The sequence below is a fragment of the Notolepis coatsorum genome, assembly GCF_963971535.1.
Source record: "Notolepis coatsorum genome assembly, chromosome: 6".
Lineage (NCBI taxonomy): Eukaryota > Metazoa > Chordata > Actinopteri > Aulopiformes > Paralepididae > Notolepis > Notolepis coatsorum.
In genome coordinates this window covers 172455169-172474230 of record NC_140170.1, presented here as the reverse complement: position 1 = coordinate 172474230, position 19062 = coordinate 172455169, and the positions used below count along the sequence as shown (strand labels likewise).

Below are 19062 nucleotides of genomic sequence, written 5' to 3'. Positions count from 1 at the left end.
GGCACGACAACGCCTCTACTTCCTCAGGCGCCTAAGGAAGTTCCAAGTCAGTCAGAAGATCCTTAGGAACTTCTACTCATGTACAATAGAGAGCATCCTGACTGGCAACATCACCTCCTGGTTTGGGAATAGCACTGCACAAGACCGTAGCAGACTACAAAGAGTGACACGTTCAGCCGAACGCACAATTGGAGGGGGGCTTCCCACCCTCCAGAACATTTACAACAAGCGGTGCAAGGGGAAGGCTAAGAGAATTATTAAGGACTCGAGCCACCCGAACAACTGCCTCTTTGAACTGCTGCGGTCAGGCAAGTGATACCGGAGTCTTAAGGCGAGCACAGAAAGACTGAGAAGAAGCTTCTATCCCCAGGCCATCAGGCTGCTAAACGAACAATAAACACTATGCAACAACCATCAAATGCACACAGCACACACACCCACACGCACACACTCACTTAAACAAACAACACACTGCAGCACCCACTCTCCACACTTTAGATCACACAAACACACTTTATATTTATTAATAAAGGATTTGCACTACAACTCGTACACCTACTGTAAATTGTACCTAAATTGCACCTCATCCTATTTCTGCCTTGCACTATATAGTATTGTATATTAGTACACTACACAGTATTGTATATTATATGGTAACTCAGTTACGTCTACTCTGCATCGAACATTGTATATGTCTATACTGAACACTGTGACCTAATTTTTTTACTTCTAATTTTTTTACTTCTAATTTACATGCTATACTATGTTATTTTATTTCATACTTATCTTGTCTTGCACAGTCTCTGGAGCGTAACAGTAAGAAGCATTTTGTATAAAAGTATTCTGTACTTCTGTATGACAACTATTAAAGAAACTTGAAACTTGAAACTTGACTCTATGCAACTCTAACCCATCCATTCTACATTCAATGCACACACATCCGCATGCACACACTCACTTTAAACATTCACCTTTAACATTCATTTTAGACACTTTAACCTCTTAACCTGCAATGGCCATTTTGGCCATTTTAGTTTCGTTTTTGAGGACTGCATACTTTGCAAACCAAAACAACATACTTTATACTTATAGCACATGCATGAGCCTGGTCTCTTTTGAAAGATGACATTCTGAAGTTTCTGATTCCAGAAAAAGAAAATGACTTTTAGTGCTAACGTAATAGAGTAACATAGGTCTGAACTTGAGTTGTAGAAAAACTTGTTACTCTTTCTGTAGTACATTGACATTTACATTTAGTCGTTTAGCTGACGCTTTTATCTAAAGCGACTTACAAGTTCTGTACGACAAGTCATCAAAGTGTTGCGTGTTACAGTGTAGGTTAGTTTATTAGGACAAGTGCATGACAGTAAGGTTAGTTAGGGTTCGATTTTTTATTTTTATTTTATTTTATTATATTATTATTTCAGATAATGGTTGAAGAAGTGCGTCTTAAGTCGACGGCGGAAGATTGGACGGGTTTCGGCTGTCCTAACTTGGGTGGGTAGTTCATTCCACCATTGTGGGGCAAGGACTGAGAATAGGCGGCTTCTCTTTGATGACCCTCCGGGAGCTTGGATAGGAGTAGGTCTGAGGCGACCAGAAGATGCAGAGTGTAGGGGTCTTGAGGGTGTGTAGTTAGAGACCATTGACCGGAGGTAGGCGGGAGCGGTTCCCTTTGCCGCACGGTATGCTAGGTCGAGGGCCTTGAAGCGGATACGTGCAGCAATGGGGAGCCAGTGCAGGTCCCTAAGAAGTGGGGTGACATGGGCTGACTTCGGTAGGTTTGAGATCAGGCGGGCCGCTGCGTTCTGAATGAGTTGAAGAGGCTTGGTGGCAGTGGCCGGGAGGCCAGCGAGCAGTGCGTTGCAGTAGTCGAGGCGGGAGATGACTGTTGATTGGACGAGGAGTTGGGTGGCTTCTTTTGTCAGGAAGGGGCGGATCCTTCTGATGTTGCTCAGGAGGAATCTGCAGGTTAGTAGTCCAGAGGTAGTATTTCCCCAGAAGGTGGTATGGCTTACAAATCCATATGGACCCCTGAAGCCATATCCAAATTAGTACATGTCCAAATTTCATAAAGATCCATTCAGAAATGAGTGAATAGGAGTGATTTTGGTAAACTGTGTACAAAAGAAAAACTGAGTTTTCTCATAGACTTCAATTCATTCGGCTGTTTTTCTCTTCCTGTTTTCGCTTGTTAGTTTTTTTTTGTTTTTTAGATTCATACATCCCCACGTGGGTTATCATTGGAAAGCCACCCTCATTGGCTACAAAAATCCACAATCATTTTCGAGATCGGATCTAGATTGACGGAACTACTGCGCCAAGAGTCGGGGGTGGTATTTTGCGCAATACCGTGTACTACTCCTTTGCCTCAAATACCGGCATGTAACTCGAGAACCGCTGAATTTTGACGGATTTTGTCGCTATCGACTGGCATCAAATAAGCCTTCAATTCGATATATATATTATTACAAAATATGCACACCCGAGCCACTATGGGTCGCCAAAGTGCCGGTGGACAAATTGTCCTAAAAACGTCCCGCCGGCGGGTCGGCGCATGCTAAAACTCTACACCACATTTTATCTATTTATTACTAAAAGATTTGCACTACCTTTTGCGTTTTGTTTGCATTTTGTACTTTCGTTTTGTATATTTATATAGTGTTTGGTCTTCTTTTTACTTTTCTTTTTTTACGGTATGAAGCACATCTCAGGAGGCTCATACAGAACCAAGCATTTCACTGTAATGTACCTTATATGTGACAAATAAAACAAAACTTGAACTTGAAACTTGAACTTGGCAAATAAAGACATTCCTAACAAAGTAGCACAGAAGAATCTACTCTACTGTATGTTGCTGTTGTTAGCCTGCTGTTTAGTCCCCCCCCCCCCCCGATTATACATCTCCACCTCCTCAAGAATCACTTCAACCCTCTCTCTCTCTTGCTCCACAGATCTGTCCATCTCTATCGTGGTGCCGTTCTCAGTCTATGGTGACCACATGGTAGAGTGTGACAGTCTGAAGGTGTCGGCTATAGTCACAGACAATCCACGCAGACCGACATGCAGCGACAGCGTGTACCTGACAGAGAAAGATATCGTCCTGGAAGACCCACCCATCTCCATCAGTGTGAGTGTGTAAACCTAACGCACCCCAACACAATACCCTGACTCTGCCCTAGAGCAGGGGTTCCCAAACTTTTCAGGCCGGGGCCCAGAAAATAAGGCGTCAGAGAGCCGCGGCCCAATGCACATCGTCTGGCTTTTTTTTTTTTTTTCTTTTTGTCAGGCGACCGATTTTTTAAGCCAAATATCACTTCAATCCTATTAAGTTAGTTCAAGTTAGTTATTCATTTATATGTGCTATTTATGAGAGGGCTAACTTGTTGCAAAATAATAATGATAATAATAATAGCCTCATTAAAATACTATTGTTGCTTCGGTTGTTTTCAGCGTTTTATGTGCATAATCTGTTATTTAGTTTGAAATGTTCGTTGAAATAAGTAGATTTTTCGTTTTTGTTTATTTATTAAGTTAATATAAAACCATATAGTCACATTTTAGAATACAATAGAATAGAATTTTAGAATACAACTAGAAACACTGTCCTGGCCTGCTTCTAAGTTCAGTGGCCTGACAAAAAAAATTTAAATAAAAAAAATAAAAATAAATTTTTTTTTTTTTTATTTTTTTATTTTTTTTAATCATCTCGCGGCCCATCCGTGGCTGCTCGCGGCCCACCTTTGGGTCGCGACCCCGACTTTGGGAACCACTGCCCTAGAGCATGGAGAGGCTCACTAGATAATAGAGACATTGTGGTCAATTCAGAAGAGTTTTAATGACCAGCCTCCTCTAACCATATTCACAATGATATTACCAGCCTCCTCTAATCATATTCACAATGATATTACCAGACTCCTTATAGCATTTCGTAGCAATGCTAATTCAAGTCAGTGGGTTATGAAACAACATGTGTCAACATGCAGCCTTTTCATTTACTGATATGTTATAGTAATGTTTAGAGTAAATAATACAGCTGTTCCTTATGTGTGGATCAGGTTCTTTCGAGCAGGATTCAACACAGATCTTTAGTGTGCAGATCAGCAGGATTCAACACAGATCTTTAGTGTGCAGATCAGCAGGATTCAACACAGATCTTTAGTGTGCAGATCGGCAGGATTCAACACAGATATTTAGTGTGCAGATCAGCAGGATTCAACACAGATCTTTAGTGTGCAGATCGGCAGGATTCAACACAGATCTTTAGTGTGCAGATCAGCAGGATTCAACACAGATCTTTAGTGTGCAGATCGGCAGGATTCAACACAGATCTTTAGTGTGCAGATCAGCAGGATTAAGCGTGTTTAACAGCTCCTCTTTCTCTTCGTCGTTCTTCCATTTTTTAACCCTCCGGCTCTTGGAGTTTATCTGCCAAGCCACATGCTCATCATTCCTTTACCAGTGTGTCAGTTGTATTGTCTCTTAATCCACATCATCATCATTCCTTTACCAGTGTGTCAGTTCTATTGTCTTTTAATCCACATCCTCATATTTACTTTACCAGTGTGTCAGTTGTATTGTCTTTTCTCTAGGACAGAAAAGTATTGAGGCGTATTGTCATGTTGTGGTTTTGATTGATTGAACATTTTATTAACAGATTGCAGAATGGGTACAATACAGTACAGCTGTTAAGGGGATGCATTTACATTTACATTTAGCTGACGCTTTTATCCAAAGCGACTTACAAGTTCTGTACAACAAGTCATCAGGAAGGGCACAACTCTATCAGCTGAGTAACAATGTTCATCAAAGTGTTGACTGCTACAGTGTAGGTTAGTATATTAGGACAAGTGCATGACAGTAAGGTTAGTTAGATCTTTAGTGTTTAGATCAGGCTCTCAGATTCAGATTAAGATGATTGTCACAGCTTTTTTTTTTAAATGTACATCAATTCAGAAAAAAACGTGAGATTCTTGTTTTTCCCGGCTCCTCAACCATAGTAGATTTGTAAACAACAATACACAACGAAATATACAATACAAGGATGTTTTTTTACAAGGTAAAAAAAAAGCAGAAAAAAAAAAAAAACCTACTCTCTCCCAGTGCTCTGTGGTCGTTCTGGTTGGTGTTTTCCAGACCATGCGGTGGTGCATCCCGTCAGCATGCTCTCAGTGGTGCCTCTGTAGAAGGCCCTCAGGACGTGTGACCCCATACCAAACTGTTTCAGTCTCCTGAGGTGGTACAAGCGTTGCTGGGCCTTTTTTTACCAACGTGGCCGGTGTGCACAACCCCAGTCCAGCTTCTCTGTGATGTGAACTCCGAGGAACTTGAAGCTGTCCACCCTCTCCACTGTGACCCTGTTGATGTGGATGGGGTCATGCCCTTGCCTGTAGTCGATGATCAGCGCCTTGGTCTTGTCAACGTTGAGAGTGAGGTTGCTTCCCTGGCACCACTTTGCCAGGTTCTCAACCTCACTCCTGTAGGCTGACTCGTCGTCGCCATTGGTGATCAGTCCTATCACTGTTGTGTATCGTCTGCAAACTTGATCACCAAGTTGGAGCTGTGCGGAGCCACACACAGTCATAGGTTATCAGGGAGTAGAGGAGGGGGCTCAGGACACTGCCCTCGGGGGGCTCCTGTGTTGAGGATCAGGGGTCAGAGATGTTGGATCCCATCCTCACCACCTGTCGCTGATCTGACAGGAAGTCCAGGATTCAGCTGCACAGGATGGGGTTAAGGTCCTCTGAGTTTGGCGTCTTGGTGGAGGATTTGAATCAGGCTGGTACTTTGCATAAGGTCAGGGAGAGGTTGAATATGTTGGTGAACACGTCTGCTAGCTCTGCTGTCCATCATGCCCGGAGCACCCGGCCTGGAATTCCATCTGGATCGACTGCTTTTCTGGTGTTGATGTGCAGGAACTCTCTCTGCACTTCAGCCTGTGGTGGGGGATGGGCATGGCAGGGCCTCCAGGTGTTAAGCTAGTCCGGCATGGTGGCTATGTTGTTGTTCTTTCCCTTTAAGTATGTAATATTCTGTAGTCCTCTCCAGATACTTCTTTTTTTTATCCACTTTTTCGCCTCCTTTTTCTATTTTTCTCCCATCCCAATTTAGCCGTGCCAATTCTCCCCTCTCCTGTCTTGATTGTTGCTCGCATGTTCCCCCCGCTGGCCGGTTGTAGGGAGGATAGAAGCCCCATCACGTGTCCCCTCTGATACATGTGGAGGCAGCCAGTCACATCTTTTCACCTGCCAGCGCGGACTCTCATTTGGCGAGGAGTAACGTGTGGGAGGCTCACACTGCCCCCGCCATTTTCCTGTCTCTGCTGTGCAGGCGCCCCAACCGACCTGTAGGAGTCGCTGTTCACAACGACCAGACTACCACCCATCGACCTCCCTCCCGCTAACTCTGCCAATTGAGTCAGTATGATGGCCAGCCCATGCCGGAGGCAACGCTGACAGCCGGATTCGAACCCGGTGTCTCTTGCGTTGGTGACGAGTGCAATGTCCGCTGCGCCACCCAGCCGCCATCTCTCCAGATACTTCTTGTGTCTGTGATATTCTGTAGTCCTCTCCAGATACTCCTTGTGTTGTTGCCCTTCAAACTTCTCCTTATTATTCCTTCCTTGTCTGCCTAACTGGCATGATATACTTTGTAGGAGATTTGGTGGTAAAGGTCAGACATTCCTAGTAGTTCTCGTGTTCTGCCGCCGTTATTTTTCCGGCTGTGGAGCCTGATGGCCGCTGGCACGAAGGACTAGTTAGTCGGGGGGAGGGAATGAGTCTGAGGCTGAACATGCTCCTCGTCTTGGCTAGCTCCTCATAGAGGGGGTGGGAGGGGTTCATCCTCCTCTCTGCTACCACCTCTAGTTTGACCAGCTTGACTCCCAACATAGAGCTAGCCTTCCTCACCAGAGTGTTCAGTTTGGCGGTGTCCCATGAGTTGCCCCCCCCCCAGCATACTAATGGCATAGAAGAGGATGCTGACTAGTACAGACTGTTAAAATTACTGCAGCAGTCTATTGCACACATTGAAGGAACTGAGTCTCCTCAGGAAGAAGTCTCCCTTCCTATAGAGGGCCTTTGTGTTGTCCGACCAGTTTAATTAGTTGTTCAGGTGTACTCCAAGGAACTTGTCTCCACCATCTCCACCTCATCTCATGGTGATGGGAGTTGGGGGAGGGGGAGGCTCTTCTTGCCTCTCCGGAAGTTCACCACCAGCTCCTTGGTCTTGCTGAGGTGGTTTCTGTCTCTCCACCCTACAAAAAATCGCATCGCCGTATTCGCCAGCTTCGCGGCTGCGGCGCGGGTCCACGACCCTCCGTGCTCCGATCGCCAGCGGGGAGAATATGCTGCCGTGAGCGGCATCGCTGAGCTCTGGTGTCCGCTGAACGAAGCCAGAGACGGTCTTATTATGGGGCTTATGCCGAGAAGGCGTAACACAACAGTGAACACATAGTGCAATGCATCTGTCAGTCGTACTTAACTATGTGTTCACTGTTGTGTTACGCCTTATTACATAATCCAACATATGTGTAAAGAAACAACATATTCCAGTTAACGGTATATTTTTTTAATGATTCGTTACAGCGTATATAAATTGCGTTCGGGACCTCCATGTTTTGGGGGTATTCATCAGAAAAATCGGATCCGGGATTCGGCTCCCATCAGTCGGGCAAGAACTGCGGGTTTTCAGCCTCTCTCCTCTCTCCTGGAGCTTAAGCGGAGTTTAGTATTCCTGCCTGGCTGAGGAGCCCGTTGCGGCGCATGCACGCGCTCGGCCAATCAGAGCAATGCGGAAGGACATCGGCCAATCAGGGCAATGCGGAAGGACAAGTGAGTTGCCGAAAGTATTCACGCGTCCAGGGCAAGGCTCCGTTATATAGACAGCTTCTTAACTGAAACCACAAAAAATAACTAAACCGCTCAAATAAGTTCTGGAAAGTAATAAAATCCTCTTCTGGCCATGGATCTGCTAGTGAACTTCCAAACTACATTGTAACAGATTCAGCCATGCTAAGCCTCATGCTAAGCCTCATGTTAAACCTCATGCTAAGCCTCATGCTAAACCTCATGCTAAACCTCATGCTAAGCCTCATGCTAAACCTCATGCTAAGCCTCATGCTAAACCTCATGCTAAGCCTCATGCTAAGCCTCATGCTAAGCCTCATGCTAAGTCTCATGCTAAACCTCATGCTAAGCCTCATGCTAAACCTCATGCTAAGCCTCATGCTAAACCTCATGCTAAGCCTCATGCTAAGCCTCATGCTAAACATCATGCTAAGCCTCATGCTAAACATCATGCTAAACCTCATGCTAAGCCTCATGCTAAGCCTCATGCTAAACCTCATGCTAAACCTCATGCTAAACCTTCTGTTTTAATGAGCATTTTAGTTATTTTAAGTTTTTTTTTTATTGAGTCCTTGTGTCCTGAAGTGACACATTCTACATTGTGTGATGACAGTGGGCCTACTGAGCCTCTATTCTGTATCTGTCTTGGAGGTCCATAGCGTGTTAAAGCAACTGTATCTGTCTTGGACGTATTATTCTATCATGGTATTATTTGACCAGAGTAGTATTTCTCTGGGTATTTTCTGAAGTAGTATTCTTTTTTTTATCCACTTTTTCTCCTCCTCCTATTTTTCTTGTATTTTCCCCGCGTCCCAATTTAGTCGTTATGCCAATTCCCCCCTCCCCTTCCTGGTCGTTGCGTGCATTTGCCCCCTACTTGCCGGTCTAGGGAGCCCTGAAGTCTATCACATGCTTCCTCCGATACATAGGAGACAGCCAGCAGCCTCTTTTCACCTGGCAGCGAGGACTCTCATTGGGTGAGTGTAACGCGTGGGAGGCCACACTACCTCACCCAGATCCCTTCCTCGCTGTGCAGGCGCCCTGACCGACCTGTAGGGGTCGCTGTTTACAACGACCAGATTACCACTCCACCGGCTTCCCTCCCGCTGACACTGCCAATTGTGTCACTATGACGACCGGCCAAGCCGGAGGCACCGCTGACAGCTGGATTCGATACCAGTGTCTCTGCGGTGGTAGACAGACGCTTAGTCCGCTGCGCTACCCGGCCGCCCTCTGAAGTAGTATTCTATCACGGTACTGTAATATTGAAGTGGTATTTGTCTTGCAGGTACTGGGTGAGGCGAAGCAGTTCTCTCAGATGATCGCGCAGATTTCATTCAAGAACCCCATCGACCAGACGCTGAAGAACTGCTCTCTGACCGTCAGTGGCAGCGGCCTGCTTAGACACAACATACTGCAGCGGTCAGTGTGTGTGTGTGTGTGTGTGTGTGTGTGTGTGTGTGTGTGTGTGTGTGTGTGTGTGTGTGTGTGTGTGTGTGTGTGTGTGTGTGTGTGTGTGTGTGTGTGTGTGTGTGTGTGTGTGTGTGTGTGTGTGTGTGTGTGTGTGTGTGTGTTTCTAATAGACTGTTTCTAATACACTTTCTAATAAACTGTTTCTAATACACTTTCTAATAGACTGTTTCTAATACACTTTCTAATCGACTGTTTCTAATACACTTTCTGTTATGGTTTGACACCGACCCCAAACGCAACGACACAAGAGAGTTGGATTCAGAGTTGCCAAATACAAGGGCTTGTTTATTTGGTGACTAGAATAAGTGAAACAGAGAAAGCAGGTCAACAAGAACAGGTACAATGAACAGGGGGCAAAGTTCTGCTGCTCTGCAGCTTCTCCCGGAAGGGTAGTCTTGGGAAGCAGGAGCAGACCTCTGTACCGCTCTGCAGACTCTCACGGCGGACCTCTCAGATGTTGTGCAAGACCGAGAGAGGGAGAGAGGGAACGGGTCAGTGACAGAGCAGACTTGAAAACGAGCTGGAGGACAGGGTGTTATATTCTTCGTGTTAAACAACACAGTGATGTGCAATCCTCCAAAAACAGCCCAAGTGAAATATCTTCATGTAAACACACAGTGAGCAAAAATCCAAACACCGTCCAAATGTGAAATACTATCTTCGTGTAAACACACAGTGAGCAAAAATCCAAACACAGTCCAAATGTGAAACAATATCTTCGTGTAAATACACAGTGAGCAAAAATCCAACACAGTCCAAATGTGAAATAATATCTTCGTGTAAATACACAGTGGGAGGTGGAAGATCCCCAAAATATTATTCCAAAAAAGGAAAGAGCAAAAACGATAATGGCTGGGTGAGTGACTGTCTGACAAAAAGGTGGTAGACTTCAGTGTAAAGGTTTACACACGAAAATCGGAAATAGGTCAAGACAGTCAATCTAGATAAACTCACCCAGACGAGCTGCGTAAAGGAACAGGACAACAGTGGAGGCGAGCGCGCGCCACGGAGCAGGTATCCAAGCGGAGGCTTCTAGGAAAGCGGAGGCTTCTAGGAAAGCGGAGGCTTCTTAGGAATTCCTGGAGAATAGCACAGTGAAACAGCAGCAACGGGGAAAAACATCCAGCGACAAATCAAGACGAACCAACAACTTAGGGTGGGGAAAACGGGGTATAAATAATGAGGGATCGATTGATTGAAAAGCAGTGACAGCTGGGGAATGTGATTGAAAAGCGTGGGGAAGTGAGGGAACCAATCAGCGACGTCTCAGATGACGTCAGCGGGGAGAAACGTGTGAACGAGGGAATTGAAATACTTGACAGAAAAAATGAATGAAAACAAAGCGAGGGTGGTTAAAGGAACAGAACGAGTGAGAAGGCAAGGACAGAAACCTCACAGTACCCCCCCCTCAACGGGAGCCGCCCGGCGACCAGGCCGACCCGGCTCGTCAGGATGGGCCCGATGGAAGTCGGTGATCAAGCCGGGATCCACGATGAGCTGCCGGGAGACCCAGCTACGCTCCTCAGGGCCGTAACCCTCCCAGTCCACCAGGTATTGGAAACCCCGGCCCCGCCGACGAACGCCCATCAACCGGTGGACCTGCCACTGGGGGTGACCATCCACTAGCACAGGAGGCGGTGGATCAGGAGCCGGAGGCATAAGGGGACTGAGGGAGACGGGCTTAACCCGGGAGACATGGAACACGGGGTGGATGTGCATGGATGCAGGAAGCTTCAGGCGCAGGGCCGCCGGACTGAGTACCTTCAGGACCTCGAAAGGACCGACGAAGCGAGGGTTGAGTTTCTTGGCCGAGGACCGTAGCGGGAGGTCCTTCGCGGAGAGCCACACCCTCTGCCCAGGGCGGTAAGTCGGCGCGGGAACCCGGCGCCGGTCGGCACCACGACAGGCGCGCTCAGATGTCCGGAGCAGCGCGGTCCTGGTGATCTCCCAAACGCGACGGCAGCGGTCGAGGTGGACCTGCACGGAGGGAACTGCCACTTCCGTCTCCAGTGCGGGAAAAAGAGGGGGCTGGTAGCCTAGGGAGGCCTCAAAGGGGGAGAGGCCGGTGGCGGAACTGACCATTGAGTTGATCGAGTATTCAACCCAGGGAAGGAAACGACTCCAGGATGCCGGCCTCTCGGCTGCCACACACCGAAGAGCAGACTCCACGCTCTGGTTCATCCTCTCCGTCTGCCCGTTTGTCTGGGGATGGTAGCCGGAGGAGAGACTGACCGTTGCCCCCAATCCCTTGCAGAAAGCCCGCCAAACCTGGGAGGTGAACTGGGGCCCCCGGTCAGAGACGATGTCCTGGGGGAAACCGTGAAGGCGGAACACGTGGTGCGTCAGGAGGTCCGCCGTCTCGGCTGCTGAGGGAAGCTTGGAGAGGGCCACGAGGTGGACCCCCTTACTGAATCGATCCACCACGGTCAGAAGGCAGGTGTTCCCCTGGGAGGAGGGTAGTCCAGTGACGAAGTCGAGCGCCACATGTGACCACGGACGGCTTGGAACGGGAAGTGGCTGCAAGAGCCCGGAGGGTGCCTGGTGAGAGGCCTTGCTGCGGGCACAGACCGCGCAGGCCAATACGAACTCCTTGACGTCGTTTCGCATGGTGGGCCACCAGAAACGACGAGCCAGGAAGGAGAACGTGCGATGGACGCCTGGGTGGCAGGCGAACCGGCTGGTATGGCCCCACAGCAGTACCTGGGACCGGACAGAGTCAGGGACGAAGAGACGGCTCCTAGGGACGTTGCTTGGAGCACGTTGGAAGCGTAGGGCACGCCTCACCACACCCTCGATGCCCAAGGTGATGGCTCCAACCACTCGGGCCTCCGGGATGATGGGAGATGGGTCCTCAGAGGGTGGAGCCCCCTTGGAGTGCATCCGGGACAGGGAGTCGGCCTTCGTGTTGCGGGAACCGGGGCGGAAGGTCAGCGAGAAGTCGAACCGACTGAGGAAACTGGCCCATCTCGCCTGCCGACCGTTGAGGCGCCTGGAAGCGCGGATGAACGTTAGGTTCTTGTGGTCCGTCCAGATGGTAAAAGGCTCCTCGGCACCCTCTAGCCAATGACGCCATTCCTCCAGAGCCGCCACGACCGCCAGTAGCTCCCGATTGCCGGTGTCGTAGTTCCTCTCGGCGGGGAGGAAGCGACGCGAGTAGAAGGCGCAAGGATGTACCTTCTGGTCGGAAGGAGAACGCTGGGATAGGACAGCGCCCAGGCCAGAATCCGAGGCGTCCACCTCCACGATGAACTGTCTCTTGGGGTCAGGGTGGAGCAGGATAGGAGCGGAAGTGAACCTACTCTTGAGGGAGCGGAACGCAGCGCATGCCGCTGGGGACCAGTCGAACGGCAGAGCGGGGGAGGTCAGCTTGGTAAGAGGCTCCGCCACTTGGCTGTAGTTCCGGATGAACCTACGGTAGAAGTTTGCGAACCCGAGGAAACTCTGTAGCTCCTTCCGAGTGGTGGGTTCCGGCCAATCCTCCACAGCCTGGATCTTGCGAGGATCCGCTCGGGTCAAGCCCTTCTCCACGATGAAGCCCAGGTAGTCGACGGAGTTGGAGTGGAAACGGCACCTCTCCGCCTTGACGAAGAGCCGATTGTGGAGGAGGCGCTCCAGCACCCGGCGGACATGCAGGATGTGTTCCTCGAGGGTCCTGGAAAAGATAAGAATGTCGTCCAGGTACACCACCACGAACACCTCCAGCATGTCACGGAGGACATCGTTCATGAGTGCCTGGAATACCGCCGGGGCGTTGGTGAGACCGAACGGCATCACAAGGTACTCATAGTGGCCCCTGGGGGTCTTGAAGGCGGTCTTCCATTCATCGCCCTCACGGATACGGACAAGATGATAGGCACTTCGGAGATCCAGCTTGGTGAAGAACGAGGCCTGGGTCAGTGGCTCGAAGGTGGAGCTCATGAGAGGTAGGGGGTATTTGTTCTTGATGGTGATCTCGTTGAGCTGACGATAGTCGATGCAGGGTCGCAGGTCCCCATCCTTCTTTCCAACAAAGAAGAACCCGGCCGCCACCGGGGAGGAGGAAGGCCGAATGAGTCCTGCTTCCAATGACTCAGAGATGTAGAGATCCATCGCCTTCTTCTCCGGGGCAGTCAGACTGTAGAGGCGGCTGCCGGGAAGGGGAGCCCCTTGGCGGAGGTTGATGGCGCAGTCATAGGGGCGGTGAGGTGGAAGGGACTGAGCCCTGGTCTTACTGAATACCTCCATGAGGTCGTGGTACTCGGGAGGAACGGACGAGGGATCCGGGGGCAACTCACCAGCCGGTCTCCGGGGCGGGGGACAAGACGCCGCCTGTAGACAGCGGGCGTGACAGGAGGAGCTCCAGCCCCTGATGGTACCGGAGGCCCAGGCGATGTGGGGCTCGTGCAGCGCGAGCCAGGGCCTACCCAGGACCACCGGGACAAGGGGGGATTGGGTAATGAGGAACTGGATCCTCTCTACGTGGTTCCCAGCAATGGTCAGCAAGACTGGGCCGGTCCGTTGAGAGATGTCGGCCAGGCGGTGTTGGTCCAACGAAAAGATCTCCAAGGGCCTCACGAGGGCCTCAAGAGGTATGTTGGCTTGGGTGGCAAACTCGAAGTCGAGGAAGTTCTCGTCTGCCCCAGAGTCGATGAGGGCCTCCACCGTGGCACGTTGGTCCCCCCAGGCCAGGGTGACGCTCAACAGATGGTCAGGTGGTGCGCGGCGCTGGGAATGGGAAAAACGGCTCACCAGGATCTCCCGGGGTCTTGGTGAGCCCGATCTTTTGGCCGGATAGGGCAGTCGGCGATACGGTGTCCCGCACCTCCGCAGTAGAGGCAGAGACCGGACCTGAGCCTTGCCTGACGCTCCGCCTGGCTCAGATGAGAGCGTCCCAGCTGCATGGGTTCCTCCTCGCGCACCGGACGGGGAAGCCCGTTACCATCAGTAGTGTTGGGGACGGGGCGTCCAGGAGTCCGGGGTGTCTCAGGAGGTGACAGTCGGGTCCTCTCGCGCCTTCTCTCCAGGAGGCGTCCGTCAATACGGATGACAAGGCTAAAAAGCTCCTCGAGGGAGTCGGGCACCTCCCTGGTAGCGAGCTGGTCCCGGACTGCGTCACTGAGCCCCCTTATGAAGGTTAGGCGAAGAGCAGGTTCGTTCCATCCACTCTCCACCGCCGCCAGTCGAAACTCCATGACATAGTCCGTCACCCTGCTGCTCCCTTGTCGGAAGGTCCCCAACCGGGCTCCAGGGTCCAGACCTCGGGCTGGATGGTGGAACACTCTGCGGAGCTCCGCCACGAAGTCTGGGTAGGAGAACAAAAAATCTGCTTCCATTGCCCAGGAGGAAGTGACCCACTGGGCAGCATGGCCTGAAAGTAGGTTGGTTATAAAAGCCACTCGGGACCCCTGAGCAGAAAAACGGCTTGGCTGATGACGGAAAACCAACTCACATTGCATGATGAATGTGGCACATTGCTCGGGATTACCGTCGAACAGCCGTGGGACGGAGAGAAGGGGTTCCCGAGGTGCGAGATCTGCTGGGGCTGCGGGGAATGTTCCTGAAGGGTGTGAGAGATGAAAAGTATTAACGGCGTCGCCCAGCGAGTTAAGCTGGGCGAGAATCTCGGACTGTTGTCCCGCCATAGCGGCCATTGAACCCTGCATAGGCAGGACCTGGTCCCTGAGGGTCTGCACCGCAGCCGCAGCCCGCTCGAGTTGGAGACCGTGATCCCTGGTCAACTCGACTTGATATGCAAGTGCGGTTCTGACCCCCTCTGTGTCGGCTGGGGTCGTCATGGTTGGTTCGTAATGTTATGGTTTGACACCGACCCCAAACGCAACGACACAAGAGAGTTGGATTCAGAGTTGCCAAATACAAGGGCTTGTTTATTTGGTGACTAGAATAAGTGAAACAGAGAAAGCAGGTCAACAAGAACAGGTACAATGAACAGGGGGCAAAGTTCTGCTGCTCTGCAGCTTCTCCCGGAAGGGTAGTCTTGGGAAGCAGGAGCAGACCTCTGTACCGCTCTGCAGACTCTCACGGCGGACCTCTCAGATGTTGTGCAAGACCGAGAGAGGGAGAGAGGGAACGGGTCAGTGACAGAGCAGACTTGAAAACGAGCTGGAGGACAGGGTGTTATATTCTTCGTGTTAAACAACACAGTGATGTGCAATCCTCCAAAAACAGCCCAAGTGAAATATCTTCATGTAAACACACAGTGAGCAAAAATCCAAACACCGTCCAAATGTGAAATACTATCTTCGTGTAAACACACAGTGAGCAAAAATCCAAACACAGTCCAAATGTGAAACAATATCTTCGTGTAAATACACAGTGAGCAAAAATCCAACACAGTCCAAATGTGAAATAATATCTTCGTGTAAATACACAGTGGGAGGTGGAAGATCCCCAAAATATTATTCCAAAAAAGGAAAGAGCAAAAACGATAATGGCTGGGTGAGTGACTGTCTGACAAAAAGGTGGTAGACTTCAGTGTAAAGGTTTACACACGAAAATCGGAAATAGGTCAAGACAGTCAATCTAGATAAACTCACCCAGACGAGCTGCGTAAAGGAACAGGACAACAGTGGAGGCGAGCGCGCGCCACGGAGCAGGTATCCAAGCGGAGGCTTCTAGGAAAGCGGAGGCTTCTAGGAAAGCGGAGGCTTCTTAGGAATTCCTGGAGAATAGCACAGTGAAACAGCAGCAACGGGGAAAAACATCCAGCGACAAATCAAGACGAACCAACAACTTAGGGTGGGGAAAACGGGGTATAAATAATGAGGGATCGATTGATTGAAAAGCAGTGACAGCTGGGGAATGTGATTGAAAAGCGTGGGGAAGTGAGGGAACCAATCAGCGACGTCTCAGATGACGTCAGCGGGGAGAAACGTGTGAACGAGGGAATTGAAATACTTGACAGAAAAAATGAATGAAAACAAAGCGAGGGTGGTTAAAGGAACAGAACGAGTGAGAAGGCAAGGACAGAAACCTCACACTTTCTAATAGACTGTCTCTAATACACTTTCTAATAGACTGTTTCTAATACACTTTCTAATAGACTGTTTCTAATACACTTTCTAATAGACTGTTTCTAATACAGTTTCTAATAGACTGTCTCTAATACACTTTATAATAGACTGTTTCTAATACACTTTCTAATAGACTGTTTCTAATACAGTTTCTAATAGACTGTTTCTAATACACTTTCTAATAGACTGTTTCTAATACACTTTCTAATAGACGGTTTCTAATACACTTTCTAATAGACTGTTTCTAATACAGTTTCTAATAGACTGTCTCTAATACACTTTATAATAGACTGTTTCTAATACAGTTTCTAATAGACTGTTTCTAATACACTTTCTAATAGACTGTCTCTAATACACTTTCTAATAGACTGTTTCTAATACACTTTCTAATAGACTGTTTCTAATACAGTTTCTAATAGACTGTCTAATAGACTGTCTCTAATAGACTGTCTAATAGACTGTTTCTAATACACTTTCTAATAGACTGTCTCTAATACACTTTCTAATAGACTGTCTAATAGACTGTCTCTAATAGACTGTTTCTAATACACTTTCTAATAGACTGTCTCTAATACACTTTCTAATAGACTGTCTCTAATACACTTTCTAATAGACTGTCTCTAATACACTTTCTAATAGACTGTTTCTAATACACTTTCTAATAGACTGTCTCTAATACACTTTCTAATAGACTGTTTCTAATACACTTTCTAATAGACTGTTTCTAATACACTTTCTAATAGACTGTCTCTAATACACTTTCTAATAGACTGTCTCTAATACACTTTCTAATAGACTGTTTCTAATACACTTTCTAATAGATGGTTTCTAATACACTTTCTAATAGATTGTTTCTAATATAATTTCTAATAGATTGTTTCTAATAGACTGTTTCTAATAGACTGTCCAATAGGTTGTTTCTAATAGACTTTATAATAACATGTTGTGAAGGTGAGTGTCTGATCAACAGGTGGCCTGTGTTTTAAGTTTAGATGATGTCAAATGCTTCTGAGTAAGACATACCGTCACCCAGGAGATCGAAGGTTCATTTCAGTCTAAGGGCTCCATATGTTACTTTAGTACGGCTACAGACTGGATGGAACTTCTCAGATCTCAGAACGTCAGTACAGTTCTATAAGCCCTCGGCTAGCCGGGGCCAAAGGTCAGGAGTTGATACTGTATGGATGTGAAGAAAACTAAAATTCAGGCTCAGCTAATATTGATAATCATCATTGTCATTGATGTCATTGTGTGAAATAAGCATTGTTGCCACGATTCCCAGAGCTGTGCACATCAATACATAGCTTACAGTTTTTAACTGTCTGTGTGTGTGTGCGTCTGTGTGTGTGTGTGTGTGTGTGTGTGTGTGTGTGTGTGTGTGTGTGTGTGTGTGTGTGTGTGTGTGTGTGTGCGTGTGTGCGCGCGCGCGTGTGTGTGTGTGTGTGTGTGTGTGTGCGTGCGTGCGTGTGTGTGTGTGTGTGTGTGCATGTGTGTGTGTGTGTGTGCGTCTCCAGCTTACCAGACATGCTGCCTGGTCAAACACTTCGTTGCCAGTTCCCTGTGTTCCCCTACAAGGCTGGAAAGAAGACACTGCTGGCCGACTTCGACTGCTCTACTTTCAGAGACATCAAGGCCAGCTGCCCTGTTGACGTCAAAGGACACATCTTCACCTACAGCTACATCAGATAGATGGTGTCGTGTATTTTTATTAGGGATGTCCGATATTATCGGCCTACCGATATTATCGGCCGATATTGGCATAAAAATGTGATATCGGAAAATATCGGTATCGGTTTTCAATTTATTTTGTTTTTTATAAAAAATAATTATAATAATTTAACATTTATTTAACCTTTATTTACCCAGGCAAGCAAGTAAGAACAAATTATTAGTTATTTATTGTCAAAGTATGCATAATGTTGTGTTAATTCCACAACAAGAGATAAGTAATTTTTTTTATTCTTTTTTATAAATGTTTTTATTTTCAATTTTAAGTAATGTTAATTACCTGAAATTATTCTGTTTTGGGGGGGGGGGGGACCCTGCATATATCGGTATCGGTTGATATCGGTATCGGAAATTAAGAGTTGGACAATATCGGTATATCGGTATCGGTAAAAAAGCCAATATCGAGCATCCCTAATTTTTATATAAACCAATATGCCTATTATGCCAATATGCCTATTTTACCAATATGCCTATTTTATATTCTGTGTGTTTCAAGGTATACTAGCTTAAGCATCTGGCGAGGAAGTTAGTGACCTTAGACAACCTTTTAGGTTCAACTTATGGCGAAAGCATGTCAATACTGATTTGTTTGTAAATTCCCATTAATGAGCCAGACCAAATATTGAGTGTCATACTATCTGTGGGGAGTGGTTTTCTTCCAAGAATAATGTTTTAAGATATAAGGAGTGACTATACTGTAGGTCTCAGTGTGGTCAGACAGAAACCGATTTGAGAAAGTTCCATGTTTTCAATATTCAATAAACTTTTGTTCAAACGCACCAACTGGAGTCTGACAATCCTTCTCTTCTTCAAATGAGATATCCTACAATAGATAGACAGATAGTCAGACAGACCGACAAATAGAGCATCCCTCACTGTAGAACTCATCACTGTAGAACCACCCCTCACTGTAGAACTACCCCTCACTATAGAACTCATCACTGTAGAACCACCCCTCACTGTAGAACTCATCACTGTAGAACCACCCCTCACTGTAGAACTCA

At 47.8% G+C, this 19062-nt stretch overlaps 1 protein-coding gene across 1 annotated transcript in view; it reads left to right on the top strand.

Annotated features, from left to right (window-relative positions):
- The window catches only part of tgm8 (transglutaminase 8), a 48417-nt gene extending 29580 nt beyond the window's left edge, over window positions 1-18837 (top strand). Inside the window, exons 13-15 of the mRNA XM_084317389.1 lie at window positions 2955-3130; window positions 9136-9269; window positions 17845-18837. Coding sequence (XP_084173515.1) covers window positions 2955-3130; window positions 9136-9269; window positions 17845-18019 — 485 coding nt within the window. The 3' untranslated portion in view covers window positions 18020-18837. The remainder of the gene's footprint in view (window positions 1-2954; window positions 3131-9135; window positions 9270-17844) is intronic.
- The last annotated feature ends 225 nt before the right edge of the window (window positions 18838-19062 follow it).